This window comes from Siniperca chuatsi, linkage group LG18, assembly GCF_020085105.1.
Source record: "Siniperca chuatsi isolate FFG_IHB_CAS linkage group LG18, ASM2008510v1, whole genome shotgun sequence".
In the NCBI taxonomy this organism is placed as follows: Eukaryota; Metazoa; Chordata; class Actinopteri; order Centrarchiformes; family Sinipercidae; genus Siniperca; species Siniperca chuatsi.
Window position 1 is genome coordinate 19,722,816 of NC_058059.1, and position 22,083 is coordinate 19,744,898.

General features: G+C 41.6%; 1 protein-coding gene across 6 annotated transcripts in view; it reads left to right on the forward strand.

The window, feature by feature from the left end:
• Positions 1-22,083, forward strand: part of rxraa (retinoid X receptor, alpha a) — a 107,953-nt gene that overhangs the window by 22,178 nt on the left and 63,692 nt on the right. For all 6 annotated transcript variants that reach the window (XM_044174760.1, XM_044174763.1, XM_044174761.1 and 3 more), the window contains one exon: positions 7,553-7,666. In XM_044174760.1, the coding sequence (XP_044030695.1) occupies positions 7,553-7,666 (114 nt within the window). The remainder of the gene's footprint in view (positions 1-7,552; positions 7,667-22,083) is intronic.

The window sequence follows — 22,083 nt, forward strand, 5'->3', positions numbered from 1 at the left end:
TGTCATTCAGTGTTGAATAGTCCTACAGTACTTTTTTCAGAACTCTACAGCCGTTATGAATGCAGGTGTACTGTACGTCTGGAAGCAGTCGAGTTTGGTTTTGGCATAAAAGTGTGTGTGGAGAAAAAATGAAAATCAACCAAGATTAAAAATTTCTACACCAACCAATCCAGTGACTTGTGGAGGTGGTGGGGTTGGTGATTCACACCAGAAATTGCAACAGAATTGGAAGGAAGCCTGTGGGCGGAGCTTTGTCAGTGGCAGATTTTGCCACAACCACAACCACACTTTCAACTAGCTGTCTCCAGACGTGTGCTCTCTTCACAAAGTGAATTATATCTGGCTCGGGGAGAGTAGTCATAACCCTGGTGTCAACAAGGGCAGTGGAGCAGCAGCACTATTTAGCAATGACTGTTGATACATTTCTTTAAACTGAGAAACACATAGGTCAAGGTTACACAAAGCTGTATTGAATAGGGACAAAATTGTGTTGAGTTGATGGTGTGTGGAACAATATTTCAATGCAGTTTTGTCTCTGTTTGTAATTATGCTACCTTCCACATGCTGTTTTGCTAACCTTGTCGCTCACAGTTGATAAAAATTCAGCATGCATTTTCAAAAAGTAAAAAAAAACTGATTAAATCAATAGAATTTACCATTTTATTTTAATTAGTATTTCAATTATATTTAAATGAGTGGAATCACATTGTAATTATAAGCTTAAATTATTAAGTTAGGGATTATTCATATATATTCATATCCGTATTCCTTAGAAGTCTAAAAAAAGAGTTTTGAAAACTGCCCAAAGGAAAAGCCTATGGTTTGTGGATAGACATGTGCTGCTCAATAATCAGTCCTAAAGTTATGGTTTTACAAAGGTCATCTTTGTCAGTTCTACCTTTTCTACAGATGCCTTGCAGCTTCAAATGCCACACCAGAGCAACTGCCACTTTCATTATCCTGAGACTGTGTGAAAGTGCAGACTGTTTCAGACAAAGTAGGAAGGCATGGGTTTTTTTGTGTTTTTTTTTTTAAAGCGCCGTTACAGAAAGGTGCTCTTGTTCATTTCAGAAGCGCCTCAGTTTAGGTCTCGCAAAACACAGTGGCTTAATAAGTCATTCAATAAAGCTGTCCAGTTAACTTTTTATTGCCGGTCCAGACCTCAACAGCTGTTGGTTTTGTGACTCACAACTCAAGAAACAAATGCAAGTTGCAGATTTTAGTCATTTTTGTATTCCAGTTAAGTGAGGACTTCTCATAGCATCAACCTCCTAGTCATTTTGTTAAAGGAAGTTTCGCTGCAAGTGATTTGGTTTGTTGTGGCTGAAACTTAGAATTATGTCTTCCAGCCAAGGTCTTCATGGGTGTCTGTTTCTGGAAATTTTGTCTAACCGTCCATTAGGGCTAAAAGAAGCCCTGAGGTGACTGATGTTGCCCTGATTCATCCAAGGCTGAGCAAGTTATCGCTCTAAAGAATCTGTAGCTACAGTGAAAAGCAGGTTAGCATTCAGTTTCCTTACATACAAGCCACTTTGATACAAGGGGCATCCTGTTGTAGGTTTGACACAATACGCCATATAAAATATGCAACATACTGCAGAAGCCTGTAAGTCCTTTCAAAGCTAACGCCCTTGTTCATCTGAGGGATCACCTTATGTCCTCAGACAGAGTTCACCTGCTCCCATTGACCTGTCCTGTATCTGGTTTGGCTGCTCAGGGACCCTCAAAGTCTCATTAATGGGGTCTAACTTAGGGTGGAATTTCAACCCAAGGGTAGTGTTTACATGTGCATAAAATACGTCAAAGCTATTTTTTTTATCAAGTATATTAGTATGATCAGCATCAATGTATTGCCTCTAGTAATCTTTATGAGGTTTGCTTTGTTGTCCTGATAGAGCTTTGTTCTGGTTGAGATAAATAAGAGCTCAAAGGAATCTTTAAATGTGGCTTTTTTTCCTTCAAAATGGATATCATCTAGGGGGAGGGAAGACAGTTTGCTGATGGAACAGATATGCTCAGGAGCAGGTTGGATGCTTTCCATGCTGATGATTGGGATCAGAGAGGGATGCAGCGCTCAGATGAGAAGTGTTTGATTATCAGCTGATGGGCCCTGAAGTGTCTTGTAGCTCCTCACAGAGCGCTCACTGAAGTGAAGAAAAGGTAGAGTTTCATCACATAGACTTCGTCAGAGTGGTAATTGTTGGTTTAATGAGACGGTGCTGCATGGGATTAGCTCTCTTTAGGGAAAATCGAACATCAGACGATCATTAAGTGTCGTACTTGATGCCTTTCATTTATAGGAAAACAGCATGAAACACAAACACAGAATGTGTTGGACTCACTTGCAAAATGCATTGACTTTGTTGTGATTACGGCTGCAACTAACAATAATTTTCTTGACTTCTTCTTGACTAATTTCTCAATGATTTTTGCATTTAATCATTTAGTCAAAAAATGTTAGAAAATACAGAAAAATACCCATCACCAGTTCCTAGAACTCAAGGTGAGGTCTTCAAATTGCTTGTTTTGTCTGACCAATAGTCACTCCCAAAATATTCAGTCCAGTGATATAAGCACATGCTTGACGCACTATGACATAAAAGTATAAAAGAAGTGGACGTAGCCACAGTGACGTCACCCATTGGTTTGTGGACTACCGTTTTGAAGCCTCGAGTTAGCCATTTTGGCCGTTGCGATCTTGTTTTTTTGGAGCTAGAAGTGACCATATTTTGACGAGAGGGTGGAGCTGGGGAGGGATACTCATTGCTACGCCTCTATTCTGATTGACAGGTCGCCGTGGTAGCGACTTGTCAATCACAAGGGAGCCCCACCATAAAGTATACCCTGCTTTATCGTCTCTTTTCCTCTAAATGGGACCATAATTTACCAAATGAACATCATGCTGTGTTGAAGAAGACTTGAAACTAGCAATTGAGACCATAATTTCCTTAGGAAAATGTTTACTGACGTAATAAATCAAGTGAGAAGTAGGGTCATTTTCTTAGACTTCTATACAATTGGACTTCTTTTTGCAACCAGTGGAGTTTCCCCCTGCTGGCTATTAGAAAGAATACAGGTTTAAGGCACTTCCGCATTGGCTTCACTTTTGAGACCCAGAGGCTTCATCCACTTCTTTTATACAGTCTAAACATTTCATGAGCTCACTTAATTCCTGCAGAGGATAGGCGGGAAGAGGAGATCCACTGTAGAACTTGGTCTGTCTTACACAGGTTTTCTTTTCGTCATGTGGAGCTTTGAGTCAGGCTGTAGAATACCGCTGAAGGTGAATGGTATTCACGACAGTAACCGTGGCTCCTCTGCTGCTCCGTCCTTCTGCACGCTCTACGGGACCTTATCGTCTGGAGTCCCACGTGGGAAAGGCTTTTTTTTTTATTGCACCTGGGAGATGCGTTAAGGGCCCAATGAACTTTGTCCTTGGGCTTGATCACCCTGGCAACAAGGGACACAAACAATCGTTGCGCTTTAAGAGAGCTCGGCTGCAATGCCTTAAACTCTCATAAATGCTTGAATGTATTTCATTCAAAAGACTTGAGTTTGTGGGATCTTGTAAAGTCTGGAACCACTTCCACTGATGTATCTGTGATAAATGAGAATTGTCCGTTAATGAAAATACTTCAGCTGTGCTCTTATCAGTGAGTTTTGTTGTAATGGCAAATTTACACACCTTTGTTTCATTAGAACCTTGTCATTAAGCCTTTCTTTTATTAGCCTTATATAAATAAAAACCCTTCTTTCATTAGCAGAACATCTCAAAGGCTTGCCTTCATTAGCACAAGGTTGTAAATGCTGGATGCGATTTCATTAGCAGCGTATCTTTAATGAGGAAACCCCCAGCGTGTTTACATTGCTCTGATCTCCCATGATCGCCGGTAAGGATAATGCTGATTGGCTGCTAGTGGGGGGAACGTCTGAGCTTGTCCCATATGAAATGAACAAGATTGGATCATATACAGTTATTAAACCCAATGAGATCCTCGCTGCTGAAGTGAAGCGCAAGATCAAACATTTCTGTAATCAAGGTCCTGCTAAAGTATACAGGCCAAGACATATTGATGCAGTGTGATAGAGAAGATTTAATGATAAGACATGCACCAACCTTAGCACTCATGACAGCAGATCCTGAACCTGCACATGCACGTCTGAGCTACTGCCGCATTTTCATCATTCACTTCAGGGCTTAAAAAGTAAAGCCCTTCACTGAAAATGATTTATGATGCCAACAGGAAAAAGACACGTACATGCCTCACAAATCCATAGTTTTTCAAATATTTTTACAACTGTCAAGTAACTGAATGTTTGATGATTCATTTTTTTGTTATTTGATTTCTCTGAAAATGACCTAAGTTTTATGTAACTTATAGATCTGTGTATTTCTAATGGATAATGTTTCTTTTTCTGAGATCATGTTCAGGGTCAAACTAATTTGTTCCATTTTCTAGTGTTGTTTGAACACCATACTTTAGCATTACTCTGTCCCGTGGGAACATTATTCTAGTGGTCTAGTGGATGGCTTGCAGTGTTAGGCTCTTTTTTGGGGTGGGGGGGGCTGTCGGCTTAGTTTACTCCTGATTTTGGAAAAGTCCAACTTGACTGGGAGCCTGGGCTTATATGTTGATGCCTTAATGTTCAGTGACATTGCTCAGAGCTCTATACCATGTGTCATTGTTTGCCCTTGAACCCCTTTGTACAACCAGGAATGTGCTGTGTTCCTGGAGAATTCATTCATTTGGCAAAGGGAAATTGTGACTGATTGTATTAGATGGAGCAAGACTTTTTTTAATTGATTCTTCCAGAATGCATGCACCTTATCCATGAGTACTGAAAAAGTTCCTTCTGCATTGAGATACTCAAGTAGGAGGAGTACTGGTAGAAAGTAGTTCACACACAAACCCTCTTTTGCTATTGAGGGTTTTTTTTTGTGTGTAAATTCTCAGTGCTTTGAGGATAACAAAGCACCCTTAAAGGTCCAGTGTGTAACATTTAGGAGGAGCTATTGGCAGAAATGGTTTATAATATTTATAAGTATGTTTCCATTAGTGTATAATCACGTTCTGTTTTCGTTGTGTTTTCATTACCTTAGAATAAGCCATTTATATCTACAGAGGAAGCGGATCCCCTTCCACAGAGGTCGCCATGTTGCACCACCATGTTTGTACAGTAGCCCAGAACGGACAAACCAAACACTAGCTCTAGATAGGGTCTTTTGCGTTTTTCATGAGTTTCACGGCCACAATAGTTTTTCCTACATGCTTGGAACGGGAGGGTGATCCGAGTGGTATTCAAATGGTTGCAAACTGCAATTTCAATGCTACATGCCACTAAATCCTACATACATGGAATGCTTGATTTTGATGTCCTTTTGTTAGCTCATTTTGTCTCAGAAGCTTAAAAGTAGGCAAGACAGAATATTTAGTATTATATTTACAATTACATATGCTTGATCTGTAATTTATAAACTTTTGTTGTAGACATGAAGGTCAATTATGTGAATTTTTTATCTTTATTTTTGTGCTTTTTGTAGTATAATTTGAAATGTTTGCACTACATTATGGATCTGGATTATATATAATTTGTATGCATGACATAATATTTAACAGCTTCATCATCACCATCCTCAACATGAGTTCTTGTATTGGGGTGATGATAGACAGATATCTCAAAATTTTGGCAAATCATACTGAAATTATCTTAATTGATAGATTGCACCCAAGCTAAGAGGAAAACATGTCTGCTTGTATTTTGGGGTGAACTGATCCCGTCAGATCCCAGTCGTCTCTTAAGCTCTTATTATGTAGAATCACCAACATTAATTCATCACATTCAACTCATGCCCTTCCAACATGCCTTTACTCTTAATGATGCCCATGAAACTGAGCAGTCACTGCTCTTGTTTTCAGACATTTTCCAACATCTGATAGCAACAATAGCATTATTGTGCTCAGCAAACAATAAGATAAAGCGTATGAGGAGAAACATGTTTACTTCTAGTTTAATGAGAAGTAAACATGCCCAAAATGCCCTCCTCATCTGTTTTATCTAATTCATGATACGCAGGATGATCTCAGCCTGTCTGTGTTTGCTCTTGCTGGTCCAGACTTGCTTTGCCTTGTCAGTCCCTGCTTGATCCGTAATACCAATCAAAGCTTTGAAGAATGCATCGGACGTGAAACCCCCCCCTCCCTCACACAGCCTCAAAACTGCACACACGCATGCACATGGCACACAGCACACACTCACACTTGCACACCCTTATAAGCAGAAAGTATCAGCATCCCAGACAGCTTATCATGGGGAACAAATTCAATATCCCTTTGCCTGTTTTAAATGTCATTCTCTGAGCTCATCCAGAGTGACATGTTTTTCATGGTGGCAATAAAGGCGCTTTATTGGGCTCGGAACACAGTGACGGGGGTCTCATCTGGCTGCTGCTCTTGATGCTCGCTGGAAATCTAAAGGTCCTCATGAGGAAGGAATAAAGTTTGGATTTGCAGATATCTGCCGTCGCCAATGAGACATGGGCTAGCCAGTCGATAAAGTCTAAGCGAATCCTCCTTCGACTATGAAAAGTTCACACAGAAGTTTCCACTTTGACTAGAGGCTGCAGTGTCAATCGTGAAATGCCACTCATATGCCACTTAAAGTCTACAGTATTTAAAGGATTTTCAGGAATTTCAAAAGATCATTAGTGTTAGGGTTAGTGCTACAGCGTCAGAGTTTGGTGCTTTTGGTTCCAACTTTCTCTTGTATCTACTTATTTTTTACATTCTCCTCCAGTTTTGAATATTAGAGTGCTGTAATTCAAGAAATATTTCCGCAAAACATTTCTATTTTTGGCAATGTACTGTAGGTTTTTTTGTTGCTCTTCCTCTTTGCTGGATAATGTCGGTGACGGGTGAATGCCGGTCCGGAGGGGGTGCAGCCTACTCAGTTGCTTCATTGTGCCGGATAATGACTTCCCTATTGAAAGTGACCTCCTTGACCCCAGAGACAGACAGTAAGACGGCCTCGTCCAGCCCCTCGAGGCACCTTGGCCTTATCTGGCATTTTGCTTACACAGAGCTGCTAACCTCGGTCCTGTGCCCAAATGCTTTTTGCTTTCCTCCAGGCTGGCCTTACCCAGTATTCTGCAGGCTCTGTCTACTTTCTGGAGCCCTCGCCCTGGGTACAGTCACAGAGCTGACATGAGCTGGTGTGGTGCCACCGGTGAGGAGGTTAGGGAGAGGGCCACCCAGCCACAGTGCTGTAAATGTGAGAGGTTGGCTGGGTCTGATGGTGGCGCGGTGCTGGCCGGAATATATTTTTTTAACTCGTTCAGTCTTCACCCCATTAGCCTCAAACAAAGAGCCCCTAAAGGCAAATTCTCAATTTTGGCATTTGCCTTTTTCAGCTGGACTCGGCCTTCGTTATAACATTGTTGTATGCTCAGAACAGTCCTGTTTATCATCTACTAGAAGCCACATTTTCTTTTTATTCTATTTCTTCTGTATCCTTTCTTTCTGCCTCATATTTTTCTTCATCTCTTTCATTACAGGGTTCCTGAAGCCCCAGTGCTCGTTGGCTCCTCCCATGCAGCGAGGTCGCTCAGTAGAGGCTTGTTCCTGTTTCAGTGGCATGTGTCCCCTCCATCAGCGTCGCCTGTCCACAGGTAACACTGACTGTGTAAATGATCCTGTTGCTAATACAACTGGTATTATTGTGTCCTCTTATCAAAGTAGCGAGTGAATACATTCAGGAATGGATCATCAGTTGCAGGTTAGCAACAGCATTTTTTATTTTTTAGAAAAATGAGTCATGAGGATCCTGTTATTTTTAAAGTGCGCCTCATGACCTGATGCACATTGAGACTGTCTAATCATCCAAAATAGCATCTCATCTAATTTAATTTAATCTGGTTCAAGACATCAAAGGCAGATCAAAATGATACTTTTCAGAGACCAGTATGTAGTTATAATAATTATCTCAATTGAACCTAATAAAACTGAAACTAGAAGGGCAAGTTTTATGATATGCAAATCTGGAATTCTGGATTAATCCAGAAAAATCACATCCCAGATTGCTTATTTCTTACATACCTGCTGCATTTGTTTCTACAGTGATGTTTGGGGTGGCTGTTGCTTTGTTGTATGTTTAGTCACTGTACACCATTCACTTGAATTACGACGGGTACGTGCTCGATGAGTTCAGTTCATTTTGCCATAGAGAAAGTGAAAAATAATTAGTGTATCCGCCCTTTGATTCAGATCCACTCCAAAATGTAATGGGTTCTTCCTTGGCCCATGCTACACCCTTCCACCAAGTTTCATGAAAATCGGGCTAGTAGTTTTTCCGTAATCCGGCTGATAGACAAACAAACGGCACCGAAAACATAACCTCCTTGGCGGAGGTAACTATATGTCTTAACTGTATTTTTGCGTGTGTTGTGTTTAACAAAATGAACAATATTATCTTTATTGAAAAACCCTTTCTAAACACAGAGAAAGGCTTTTGTTAAGATCTGATTTACGTTTCTACAATAATTAGTTTTAACTGGATTTGTCATCCGTTGGGAAGTATTGCTTGTTTCTGCCGCACAAACACACATGCACACATCCCCGCCTCCGGTCAGCGCTGTGGCTGGGGGCGAGCCCCGCCTACTTCACGGGCATGCAGGGTCTGACATCAGAGGATATTCTGAACTGAACTGTCTGGTATGTGGCCAATGAATAGGGGACAGAGCTGTGCAGAAGATGTGGTTAATGCTGATACATTTATCACTCCATCCCCAAGGCTCGCTCCTTCTTCAGTGTCAGTGCTGTCATGTGAGGAGAGCATGACTCGTTTGGTAAGACAAAGTCACATAAACATATAAACAGCTCCTCGAGAGCAGCTTTTGAATTTCTGTCCTTGAACTAGAACCTCTCAGTACATGTGAGAAGTAGAAATACGTTCAGGCTTATTCTAATGTTCAGTGTTCTGAAAAGATGTCTTTGTGCAAAGCTTTACATATAAATATACAATATCTTCTTAAGCCTGTTTTGTTTCTGCCATTTATTGTTGGAGAATACAAACATTTCTTAAAAGAAATCAAGTGCTTTGCCTTGTTTTGTAATAGTTCAGGGTTTAGTCTCTTCATTCCATTTTGCGCAGCGCTACAAATTAATCAGACTCCTTTCTGGTTTGCTTGATTTATTTCATTTCTACCCTACTTGAAGTGCACTTACCTGTGTTAGTGGAATTTTCTGGATTAAGTGGTTCACTGGATTTAAAAAGGTACAAGTCAATTTTATTAAATGTTCTGTTAAATCAGTCTTTCATGAAATTTTGCAACCTGTTTTCCAAACCAGGACAAATTAGGGACAAGAGCGTAAATTTTCAAGAAAAGGCATGAAAACACTTGATGATGTGCTGCTCTTCTTTAGGACTGCTAACACAACCAAAAAGTTCTGTATGTATATATGCATAAGAAAAAAAGATACAATCAAATTTACTAATATAATTACACTGATCAAAATCCACTAATGCACACCTTTCCTTGTCTTTTTTTATATTTTTATTATTGTAGTGAAAGTTTTGCCCTCAAGAATCAGAAACACAGTCTTCCTTAATAACCTTGAAAGAGGTAGTTCTTTAAAAAAGAAATGAAAATGTGAATGGATAGTATGCTGGTAATATCATATCTGATACCCAGACCGTGTAAGCAGTTTTGGTTAACGTTGCCTGGTTGTTCCGTGAACCATTTTTTAACTGGAAAGTGAAAGTTAAGAACAGGACACTGACCCTGAACCTGCCGCAGGGACATAATTCCCATCTGCCCAAGTGGTCCGACATCTCTAGAGAAACAACAACTTATATGTCTGTCTAACGTTCATAAAGAAACAGTTCTGTCTTACTGTATTTTTCATCCTCTTAAAAGCAAATAGACAACGTAAATCCAGATATCTTATTTTTCTCTTCGGAAGATCAAGGATTTTAATTTTTTTGTCTGAGTGAAGGCAAGATGAGAACCCACTACCCTCTCTTTCACAGGAAAATACTTTTTCATGGACAAGTTTCAGCATGATCAGTGAGGTGCACAGTTTTTCCACTAACCTCACCCCCATCTTTGTGTACTTTACAGAGCTATCTTGATTGATTGCAACATTTTTTACTGTCACAGCCTGCAGTAAGGGTGGACGTGTTTCCTGAACAATTAGGAGCATCTGGATTAGAAGTGTAGTCTTGTTGAAGTATGTCAAAGGTTCCTTCTTTGTGTTGTGGCTATTTTAAGACCTGTAGCACACTAGGATACAAGTCACATTAGATTATTTTGTCTACCTCAGATTCAGGGGCAAATGGAGAGGAGAGGAGGAGGGAAAGTGTTGAAAAAGGTGGCTTTTACTATTTTTTCATGTTGCTGTTTCACTACAGGATGTTAAACCAATTCAGTGGCGTGTTAAATGTTTCTTGAGCAGCCAAGAGCAGAGTGTACTTCTAGAAAAAGTGAAGTAACTGTTAAGTCATAGCAGCAGAGGTTGGACAGCCGCTCTGGAGTCTAAAGTTTATAGACCCTGTAATAATCATGGGTCTAATTATGGAACGTGTTACTATAAATCCACCAGATCGTGTGATTGTCCTCCAATCTAGACGTTCCAGCCGCCCGACTACGGCCACAATGACAAGCTGCTATGGGAGGTGCGAGGCATGAAGCGGTGACCAAGCAGGAGGTTTCTGGGAAGGCTTGCGAGCCTCGCCCGGGGAGCCGTATTCAGCAGTGATCTGCTGAACTCCAGGCTGCACACTGATGTGGCCGGGCTCCGGTTTCAGCGGTTTTACATTGTTTGGGCTTTTCAAAAACAAACTCTTACTGGAAAGGCACTGTGAGAAAGGGACTGTGAGAAACGTAGTGTTCGGGACCTCGCTTTTCCGTAGGATCATTTCAGAAAAGCAATCATTTTGGTTTTTTTTATGAGAAATAGTCATGATGGGAAAAACTTTTTTTCTTTTTTGGAATTGTGGTGTGTGAGGTGAGAGAGAGGGAAAGCATAAAAGAGAGACGGCATTGAAAACAGGGCTTTTTGAAAAGGCCCTCACAATGCAGGCCTTGTGCTGTGATTTGGTCTGTCCTCACCGAGCTGAGCAGAGGAATGGAAAAGATTATCCGCAGGAATGTCTGGGGTGCCCTCAAACGGAGCGGGCCGCGTGACTGGCCAATGGGAGCGAGGCCTGCAGAGCGGCGGGCTAATTTTTTCCTGATGAACTCAGCCGCCTGCTCCACAATGCAGTCTGATTGCCAGGGCTGAACCCACATATGGTCCGTGTTTGGAGGGTCCAAATGGCAGGACCAATTCTGCCTGGAGAGAAAAGGGGGTGGGAGTGTTGGACGTAGATGATTATTACTGGCTCCCCCTCTTTTTTTATTTCATTAGCTTTGGATGTGGCTGAGTGGTGTGCCGGAAACACACCAACATGATCTGGTCCCTTAGTTTGTCACTGCCTGCTGAGATTTACCTACCAGGTGTACTGTTAGCTTTTGATTCTGACTCTTTATTGATGGTGTTTTGTTCAAATAACTAGCAATCATGCCCAAAGCCAAAGCACATTAGTGTTCACGGCAGTCCCACTTCATTACAGTGCCTCAGAAATATCTCACTGCCTCACAAATCCTGCCAATTAATTTGGAACCCATTTACTATTCAGAGTACTTGGAAAGAGGCTCCATTGCCCCTCCACCTAGAACCGGGCCAGAGTAAACTACAGCGAAATGGAAGTGACACAGCTCCAGCTCCATGCAAGGAATGTGTGTTTACGTGCTCATTGTTTTTCTGTGAGGTGCTTTTTAGCATCAGTGCAGTAAAGAGCCATGTGGTGGGCCTCTGGAGAGAGGCAGCATGTGTTTGTAGACCTTGTGGTCACACAGCAGGGTTTGAGACTAGAGGTCGGGGTGGGGAGACGAAGGAGGCTAAAAAGAGAGGTTGGGGGTGGCGTGGAGTTAAAGTGGCTCCCGGCTCCTCATATTTCCCATCGCGGGGTCCTGCAGAGGTGAGGAGGGTCACCGAGAGGGAGCTCGTTAGCCTCAGTGTGCTCCGTGCTGCCTGCACTCTAATTGGTTGGCCGGAGTCAGTGCTCTTCCTGGCTGCTTCCTGTTAGGTCAGGAGCCAGAGGGGCCGGAGGACGCCAAGCTGCTGATTATGGGCCCTGGCCCCCATTCATTCAGGACAGTACAGGTTATTTTTAATACACAAACTCCAACTATTCAGACTCATCTTAAGCAGCAACCAGCTAATCTCTGCATTTTTTTTAATGGTAGAGGGTTTACTTGAGGCCAGAGGACTGGGGTTTGTCATAACTGGGATAAGAACTGCCAAACTGTTCAGTTAATTGGCTATTTTAATTTATATTGAACTTATCAGATACTGTGAGATATATTGGCTCTGGTTCCCAAGATATACAAACTCCTCATGCAGCTCTTATAAAACAAAAAGGATTTTGAAGTCCCTGACATTTATACATTTGTTGTAAAAATGAAACTGGGTGGGAAGCAGGAATGTAATCCAATGAAATGATATTATCAGGAGGAGATATTAATGCCAGTCCTGGTCCCTTATACGTAAACATGAGAACAATGATAGCGTGCTGAAGTCTGATTAGTATCTCTCCCTATTCTGTGATTTAACAGAACAGGCTGCTTGTTGAGAAATCTGTCACCTAATTGAAAACAACTTTGTTGCAGGTTATTTATAAAACTTCACAGCTGTTCTCACTTGGTGTCAGATGGCAAATATGTTTTTTGACCATTTCTCACATGTGAAAATATTTTAATTTAATGTAAACTACAAGCTCTCTATATATTTTACTTTATTTTTAGTTAGTATATTGCAGAACCAGTGTGCTATTGCAAAAGCCCAAGTATAATAAAATGTTAAAATTAAGCCTGCATTAATTGATTTTTCTTTTTTTTTGGCCACTTTTGGGCAGCACATCAGCTGTAAACACAACATCTGACATATTAATACATTGTAAAGTTGATATGGCAAACTTGTTAGCAAACAGTTGCTTGTTTACCAGTCTGACAACGATTAGCCTCTGGGGGCAACGGCCAATGTTTCGGGGCTTCCAGTGTAGTCAACGGATATCTGAATAACGAATATCCAGGCCAAGACTTCCTCTTCCGTGCACCGGTCATTGTTTACAGTCCGATTAGCAATCTTGGAACCAGTCGGCTATCGTCTGACAATGATTTGAATGCAGATACATTTTTAAAAAGCTAATAAAAAGATAATCTCTAGGGTTCCAAGATAGACAAAAAGCTAAATCGTCGTCAGACGATTGCTGATGGGTTTTGAGATTTCATTTCGGCCAATGTGTTGTGCCTCTTTTGCTCTCCAGTCTGTGTGACTGTTTACCTGCATGCGACCAAAATCCCCTCAAATGTGATTGGTTAATACTAGTACTCAGACTACAAACGGAAACCAAAACGCTTCCGATACCAAAATCTTAACCCTTGCCTACATTCTGCAAACAGATTACTGCAAACAAAAATTACTTGTTTACACATCCAGCAGACAAGAACAACATTAGCGTTCATTTGGAGTTGAGTTTGTGTTTTCTCCACATGACGAATGTAAGTCCCATATTTACTCTACTTTTAGCTCTGTTTTTGGACTCCAAAAGGGAGGGCAATATCTGTCTCTATAGCTGCTAGATGCTCTACTGTGATGTTAACCAGCTAGTCGCTAACTTTGACTGTCGGCTGTTTGGTGCTGGGAAGGTACAGTGGGCTTAGCAGAACTCTTCTGCTGAAAACTGCCTTCTGGTGAGTCTGGAAACAAGGTTCATGAGAGTGGTAAGATTGAACCACAACAAGTTGCAGCCGTAAAACCAAAACAAAGAACTGAAAGATGCTAAAATGCCCAGAAGAGCTAGGGAACTGCAGATACTGGTGAAAATTATCTGTGGGTTTGTCACTATGAGAGACACCTTTAATATTAAACATAGTCAATTGATCCACTGTTATTATGAAAATATTGATTAGTGCAGCTTTAAGAACTTTGATAGACTTTAAAGGTTGGCAGTATTTTTTTCTTTGTCTAACAATAGGGAGCTTTACTGTGTCTTCACAATTACGTTATTTTTGTGTCTCTTTGTATTGCTGTCTGAGCACTACTATGCTGGTCTTTTTATCTAATGGGGATTCACTGAATACCCATAATACCCGTCCATCATGTCTGCCAGTGGGATTCCCCCAAGTGACATGGCCCCAGGCGGCCAGCTGCCATGGCAGCAGCAGCTAGGATGCATCTGCAGAGATGGAGGTCTCCATGCTGGCACAGAGTGACGGCAGCCATCCACGGCTGGTCTTTAGAAATCAGAGAGACTAAGCCTTTGATAACTCTCTGAGCCTATAATCCCCCAGCAGCATCATCAGAGTGAAATGCTATCTCATTGTTACAGCTCAAAATCAGTGGAGAGCAAGGCGAGCAGGCAGCCAGGGACACAGGGGACTGACAGGAAGTGGTTGTATCTCTGCTATCATGCAGTCATTGTCATCTCCACACTGTAATTGATTATGGTAGAGTTGAGGGTTGAGAGTTAAACTTGAATTTTTAACTGAGCTCCAATTCTCAAGGGCTATCATTTTGAGTTTAAATTTGAATCATGGTAGTGCAAAGGAAACAACATTTAAATTTGAATTATCAGGAGGACAGCATAATTTAATGCTTAATGAATTTTTGAGCTGAATACAAATGTATCCATTGTTCCTTTTCCTTTTCAAATCAGAAAGAGGTCTTTGTATTATTTCAAGCAGAAAACAGTCGTTTTTGTTTTAAATTCATTTTCTGTCACATCCTTAGCTATAATAAAGGTTGTTGATAATGTATTCTCTCAGAGGCAGTTTATGCAGATGAGGTGAAATTTTTCTCTGCCACAGATTCCATCTCTCCTCGGAGTTGATCCTGACCCGATGAGTGAGGTTTACAATACAGTGTGTGTGAGGCATTGCAACTGGAAAGGGAAAAAACAACAAAAAACCCTGCATTTTTTATTAACATCAATTAAACATGAATAAGCAAGTTCTCATTCTTCAGGCCTCATGTTGCCTAACACAGAACAGTATGTTAATCACAGTAAAGCACGTTGCAATATATGGGCAAATTAATGAATGCCATGAATACAAATGAATATGTACTTAACCCAGATATCTCAGTCCTGATTCAGTCTCTGCTATGGCCAGCTGATAGACACATCAGAGACTGCAGTGTCGCTCTGGCTTTGACTGCTTATGCCTGATCCTGTTTATATCACGGAGGCTGGCTAAGTGTTGAGTGGTACTGGCCTCCTCTAACTGCACATAAACCTTGGAGGTTTGGGATATGAAAGAATTGCATGTGTGTCACATTTGCAAAAGAACAGTTAGGCTGGCTCATGACACACTGCACTCTACTGTGCTAACAAACGGTGGGAAATGTGTTCTTTGTGTCCAGAAAAATACACCGCAGGCAGAGATAAACCATGAAAAAAAAATGGAGAAAAAAATTATTGGCTTTCAATAAAAAAACTTCCATGTGTTGTGATAGATGAACTTGATGAAGAACAAGAGTGCAAAGTAAGATGTGATTTTGAGAAATGCCATCAGTTATGGTGCCTCTTTTGTTTTTCCTCTTTTCATTAAAATGATGTGGAGTCCAAAAAGTTGAACATCTGGATCAGCTAACAGCAGCAGGGCCAGATATTTGGACAAGGCCAGATCAAAGGAAGAGGCCAATTTCTGTGATTTATTTATCAAGTCTTATTTTCTCTCGGAGCTATGCGTTTCCTGGTTGTTAGCTTTGCTTGCAACATCTGACGCTGCTTTGGTCACTATGTACAACAACAAGACAAGAATGCAGGAACATTTTTCTTGGCCTTAGTAACTTGTAATGTCACTTTTGCTGTTTGGATATCGGATCGCAATGTTTGATGACATGGCATTAGACCTTATTTTCCTTTATTATGTTATCTCCCTCTAAACCGTAATGAGATTCGCCATAATGTGGACAGCATACAACAGAGTTTCAACATATCCATCTCAGTCCACTTCTTGTTTGTTCATTGGCCTGTGTGTTATGTAGGTGGTAAGGGAGCTCAGGTGTCCTTTTAGAGTGGACTGGGAGCTTGATGCTGTCAGCGTCGGTTCTGGCTGTTCCTCTTCTCACTATGGTCAGTTGCCTCTGTCCTCGTCGATGGGAATTTGAAGGGCAGCGGCAGCTACAGCACATCAGACGTGTGCGTCCCCCCACCCCCGGAGGAGAAGAAGCAGGGGAGAGAGAGAGAGAGAGAGCCAGACAATCAGGGATGTTGGGGAAAGGGAGAGAGAGTGGGGTGAGGAGTTAGCAGAGGAGAGAGGAAAGGGGGGCTGACGGTTTTTTGACGCTAAAGTGATTCGACACACTTGGCATTATAGCCAGCCTGGTGATGGGGGGAGGGAGAGGTAGCGCAACAGAGCATTTGATCCGAATGTCGCCGAAGCCGATCTCATGAAGTGGAAGGTCAGAAACGTAGCACCTGCCACCCCAGCTCGCACAGGCTCTGCTCTTGCACTCCCGCAAAGGGCAAACCAGGAACTGAGGGGTGCAGAGTAGAGGACGAAGGGTCAAAGAGGTCTGCGGAAGATGTGTGCATGGCGATGGTGGGGGGAGGCAGGGTGGAACAGCCCTGGTCTACCAATGTCACATGTCTCTGCTGCACAGCGACAGGCCCACCCGAGTGTGCTAATGCAGACCAGTACATGCTGAGATGTGAGAGGTGGAAGTGGGGGAGAAGTGTTTGCAACTCCCATGTGCTTTCTCCTCAGAGAGCAACTTCTTGAGGTGCAGGGAGAAAGAGTGGGGGAGCGATGGTAATGCAGTGGCTAATGGAAATATCTTGTCGGGACTCGGTGTTGGTCTGAGAAGCTGGCGGCCCTGGAGGAGCAGACTGTGGCCGCTGTGGCGACACTAAAGCTTTAGTCCCTGTTTTACCAAACAAACAGGACAACAGTTGAGAAGCAGGCAGTCTCAAAGTCTAAGTGAGGACCATAGTGGTTGTTTTGGGTAGGAGCAAAATTAGTTTATTACTAATTTTGGTCCTATTGTCATTGTTTTGGTCATCATTTCTAGCAGTTATGATAACATTGTACTCACCAGAGTAATTGCTGAGATGACAATCTCATGCAGGTTGTAAATAGACCAACAGTTTAGCCAGATTATCCAAGTCACTTTATTTCGAGGTGAAACGGAATGTGAGCACACCCAAAATTTCAGTAATAATCCCTGATTGCACAAGAAAAGTGTGTGCGCGCATTATGGCAAGTACTGTGAACTGTAAACTGTGACGGACAGTTTGGGTAATAATTTGCCTTCATTTTCTCTTCCAAATAAGTTTGGCTAACCTTGTTTAAAAACCTGATCATCTGACAGCTCAACAAGTGACTTGGTGAGTACAGTGTAGTGATTACCAACATAAATCTATGAAAGTAAGACAGAGGTTGTAACAAATTGGAATTATCCTTTAACCCAGCCATACTCTTGCCAACCCTCCATGGGCTCTGGACGCAGGGAGACCTGGGGCATTGGCGAGGAAACTGTTGCAGAAAGTTGACCTTTAGTGTCTGCTCATGCAGGCGGCTCAGTCAATGGGACTGTGTGATGGAGTAGAGCCTGTGTGAAAGAGCGCACCAAACGCCACAGGGGAATCATGTCCACAAGTCCATTACAGTCACCGACATTGAGCTAATTGACTAATGTGGTTGTGCATATGTGGTGGTGGGGGTCTGGCTCAACATTGACATATCTCTGGTTGTTATTTATCAGACAGTTTTGGCTGTGTGGTTCAGTTAGTCAGACCTTTATGAATCATACTGATGAGATTTCCTGGTTCACAAACCTTTTGAGGTGACTAGAGGGGCAGCACGATGTGAAATATAAACATAAAAACTAGTACTTTAAACATAAAAAGCCGAACACAGCAGGACCCAGTACCATGTGCTGACAGGTGTTTCATTTAGAGGATTGCTGAAATGATCAATCGACTAGCTGATTAACAGAAAATCACTGATTTTGATAATGGATCAAAAGTCATTTATTGAGCAAAAATGCCAAATATGTGCTAGTTCTCGTTTCTCAAATGTAAGGATTTGCAGCTTTTCTCACTGTATCATTGTTAGTTTGGGGTTTGGAGGTCAAAACTAGACAAGCTCTTGAGCTTGAGCTCTGTGAAATAGTGACAGACATTTTTGACTGTTTTCTGACATTTTATCTATGTCATTGATGTGTTGTACCCCCTAACACTCTCACTAAATATTATGAAACCTTCTATAGCCCTAACTGTTAATGCTTGTCAAGTAAAGATCTCCGCATCTGTGTACGTATATGTACTGTATTTAAAAAGCTGGGTGCTCTTCATCTCTGTCCTGCCAGCTGTACTTGATAGTGTTTTAGATTTAGCATATACCACCCAGGTGAGTGATTAGGAAGTGCTGAGCCACTGCATTGTTCAATCCCCTGAAAATGACTTGTTTGGCATCTGTGCTGTGATTTGTTTTCCACCCTCCTTTGTAAAGAGTTCGTTAAGGTGTGATTTTATAGAGCGTCTATGTCAAAGGCAAAACGAGCAGCAGCAGCTGCCTGTAACCCAAGCTGATTATGAGCATGTATTTGTGTTTATTTAACACCCTCCCTGCCATCTGTTCCATGTATTGTGATACACAGGCAGGGCACGTGTGTATGAGCCTGATGATTACACAACAGCCGGGCTAGTTTTGTGGTGGCAGCGTCTCACCCGACACCAACGCGCCGCCAGTTCCATTATTCAGACTTTGCTCAGTGGCAGGGTGCGCAAATTGAAACGAGACAAGCAGACAGACAGTATCAAGTGTCAAATACATATGTATAAACAGAGAGAGACACAAAAATGATCCATATACAGTCATATTTGTTGTTGATGTGCGTACAGATGTACACACAGCACTTAAAGAGATGTGATTAACATGAGGACAGTGTCTGTTGAGTATTCTTAATACAATGAGATCGCTGTGTTTGTCTGCCTTCCATCTGCCTGCCAAAGGTCATAGGGGTTAAAAGAGCATTTAGAGCTTATGGAAAAACAAACAAGTCTATTATCACTGATGGTACCTTGGTGTTATGTGATAATTAAGCATTGTTGATGTTGCCTCTCACTACCTGCCCGCATAATCATTATATGTGAACCCAACACATTTAGTATGTGGGAGTGCAAAAATTAATACTCAAGCACAGAAGCGCTGTAGGTTACATAATGATCATAACCTGAAAAGTACCCTATTCTCTGAGCAGTGTGCTAAAAACATTATTTATAACACAGGTTTACAGCTCTTTGTTATCTGACTGCGTGAGTTATCACTTGAGATGTTGATACTATCTGAAGGAGAGAGACCAGAAGTTGACTTTGGCCTGCTCTAATTGCTGGGAAAATGTCTGATTGATCTTTTATCTCTCAGAACGTTACCTGATGTCTAACCACATCATCTGCAAGCAGTGCAGAAGCAATGTCAGCAGAATTCAAAACTGAGATATAGATTAACATAAAATCTTCTGTGGAAATGTACTCATTTTTAATGACGGTTATGTTCAAAACAAGATATCTTACATCTCTTGCATCTCTGTAAACACAAATTTCAACATTGTATGGTAGTTTTTAATAGCAAGATATATTGTGTCTCATACTTGTGTGTAACAAGTTTTACATATAGAATGAATATATATCCTTTATAGATTTGTCTAGAAGAAAATGCTATGAAATATGCTACAGATCTATTCAGTGCTTACATTTCCTTAAAGGGGTTCTCCAGCGATTTAGTATTGCACCTCCATAAAGTTGGGGGACTCACAAGAAACCATCCTGACTTTTAGTCTCTAGTAACGGTCAAACTCAGAAAACACTGGATCCTACAATCCCCACAATGCAACAAGATAGTGTCTTTCATGAGGCCCCCTCTGCCTCCTAAATGAACCCTACTTTTAAACCCCACACCTCTAGTATGTAGTAGTAGTACCCCGTGTCACAAGTGAACTGAATTTTATGTCTACAATGGGATGACTGGTGCAGGGTTTGTGTGTTTGTGCAGTGTTTAGGGTTTCGGTTGTAGCCACCTTAAATCAACAAGCTGTGTGCCTTTACTGTTGATTTGCACCACAACCCAAGATGGCTTCAATCCAGTTAAGCTTGTTGTTAACGTTGTTCAGTATCTTGTTTCACATATCAGTCCCAGAGTTGCAGTACCGGGCTGTTTGCTGAGGTGTTATTAGCTGCAGTTTTAAACTAAGGTAGTATAGCCCCCTCCCACAGCTCCACAGTTATCTAAAACTTGGATTTTCCATGTCAGTGTCTCTCGGTATTCAGATGTGAAAAAACTAGGTAATTTCAGTCCATGCATCCCAGGTTAGCGGTAGCAACATTTCAACACATATCAGACGTGCTAAAATTACCTTTGTCGCTTCAACAGATTGTGTCTGGTGTTGCCTTAGTTGTAAGATAGAAAAAGATTAGCTGTCATTTCCGTGCATATGTGTGTGTGTGTGTGTGTGTGTGTGTGTGTGTGTGTGTGTGTGCACTCGCGCACGCAACCTAGGAAGTAATTGTTACAATTGCCAAGCGCAGTTGCCAAGCATAAAATGCCCCTTTAATTAACAACAGTAAACATAAAGAAATCTTGCAAGTACAAGATTGGAAAATCACGCAGTTTTGGCTACATACATTTTTTAAACATCTGAACCTGAAGTGTCTTTTTTCTTTTCAGTTGTAAAAATATATTTTGATTGGCACAGGGGAGATCGAATTGAGGGCTGATTTTGCTTCCAAGTGGTCAGTGGGGGCCCCATGTCTAGCCATGTCCCGTCTGTACAGGAGTAATGTGATCATCCTCAAAAGTTGCCACTTAGTCTTTTGGTGGCTTGAATTCACTTGTTTATATGACTGGAGTACTTTGTAGTCTCGAAGAGTTATATTAATATAAAGTCTTGACACTTCTAAAGGCCCCTTTGGACATTAAAACTTGTAAACAAAGAATGATGACTGAGTGATGTACTAAATGTTTGACAGGATGATGATCTGGACACTTGGCCCCAGTGATCATCTCCCATTTGATCTCTTCCATCTCAATCTGCCTGTGACATGCTGTTGAAATGAAAGCAAAAAACACTTGAATTAAAAATGTGTAGTTATGAGTCTGAAAATGGAATTCTACTGATACAGCCTCCTACGATGGCTGTCTAGATTTGTGCTCTTTATCTGCTCAGCTGAGGTCCCCTAGTCCCCACAGGAAAAAAAAGTCAGCTCCATCAAAACAGTATTGCACATTTCTCAGAACAGTAACATGGCTATCAGATCTGAAACATACTCCCATTGGCCATCAAACATCCAAAAACAGAATTTGACAGATGCTAGGACAGACACAGCAGTAGTAATGTATCAGGACAAGCAGGACCACATAATGTCTACCTGATTGTCTATCCTCAAAGTTCTTTTGCAATGACCTGTCAATGAAGTGAGTGACATAAAAGCAGGGCCTGAAACATCTCTGTACACCAAGAAACGTACAGAATGTCCGAATGGACTCCAGGTCTGGATGACATTAACAACAGCAGGGGAGTTTTCATAGACTGTGCCATATCAATAAATATAAAAGAGTCCAGGAAAAATTCACATACAAGAGCATGCAGGGAGGCAGAGCAATGTCCGGATTCCTGGCAGAACAGATTTAGCTGAATAAACAGGGAAAACCAAGTCCCAGCATGGACGAGAGAGCTGTTTTCAACTCAGCACCAGAGAATCGGTTTATGGAGCTGTTTGTGGTGTAGCAAGAGGTTCTCCTTTTATTTAGGATCTTTGTCAAAATATTCTTGTAAGATGCAATAAATGTGGAGCAGTAGCTTCAGGTGGAGAAGATCTACATGAAAGTGAGTGTTCTTTTGACCAGAGGCGTACGCTGACACTAATAAATCCTTCAAGATGTTTTACCCGCCACTTCATACTGTACATCAGACTGCACTTATAGTCTGAATGATGCAAACAGCTTCCTCCCTTTCAGCTCTGTCTGAAGAGTAGGAACGT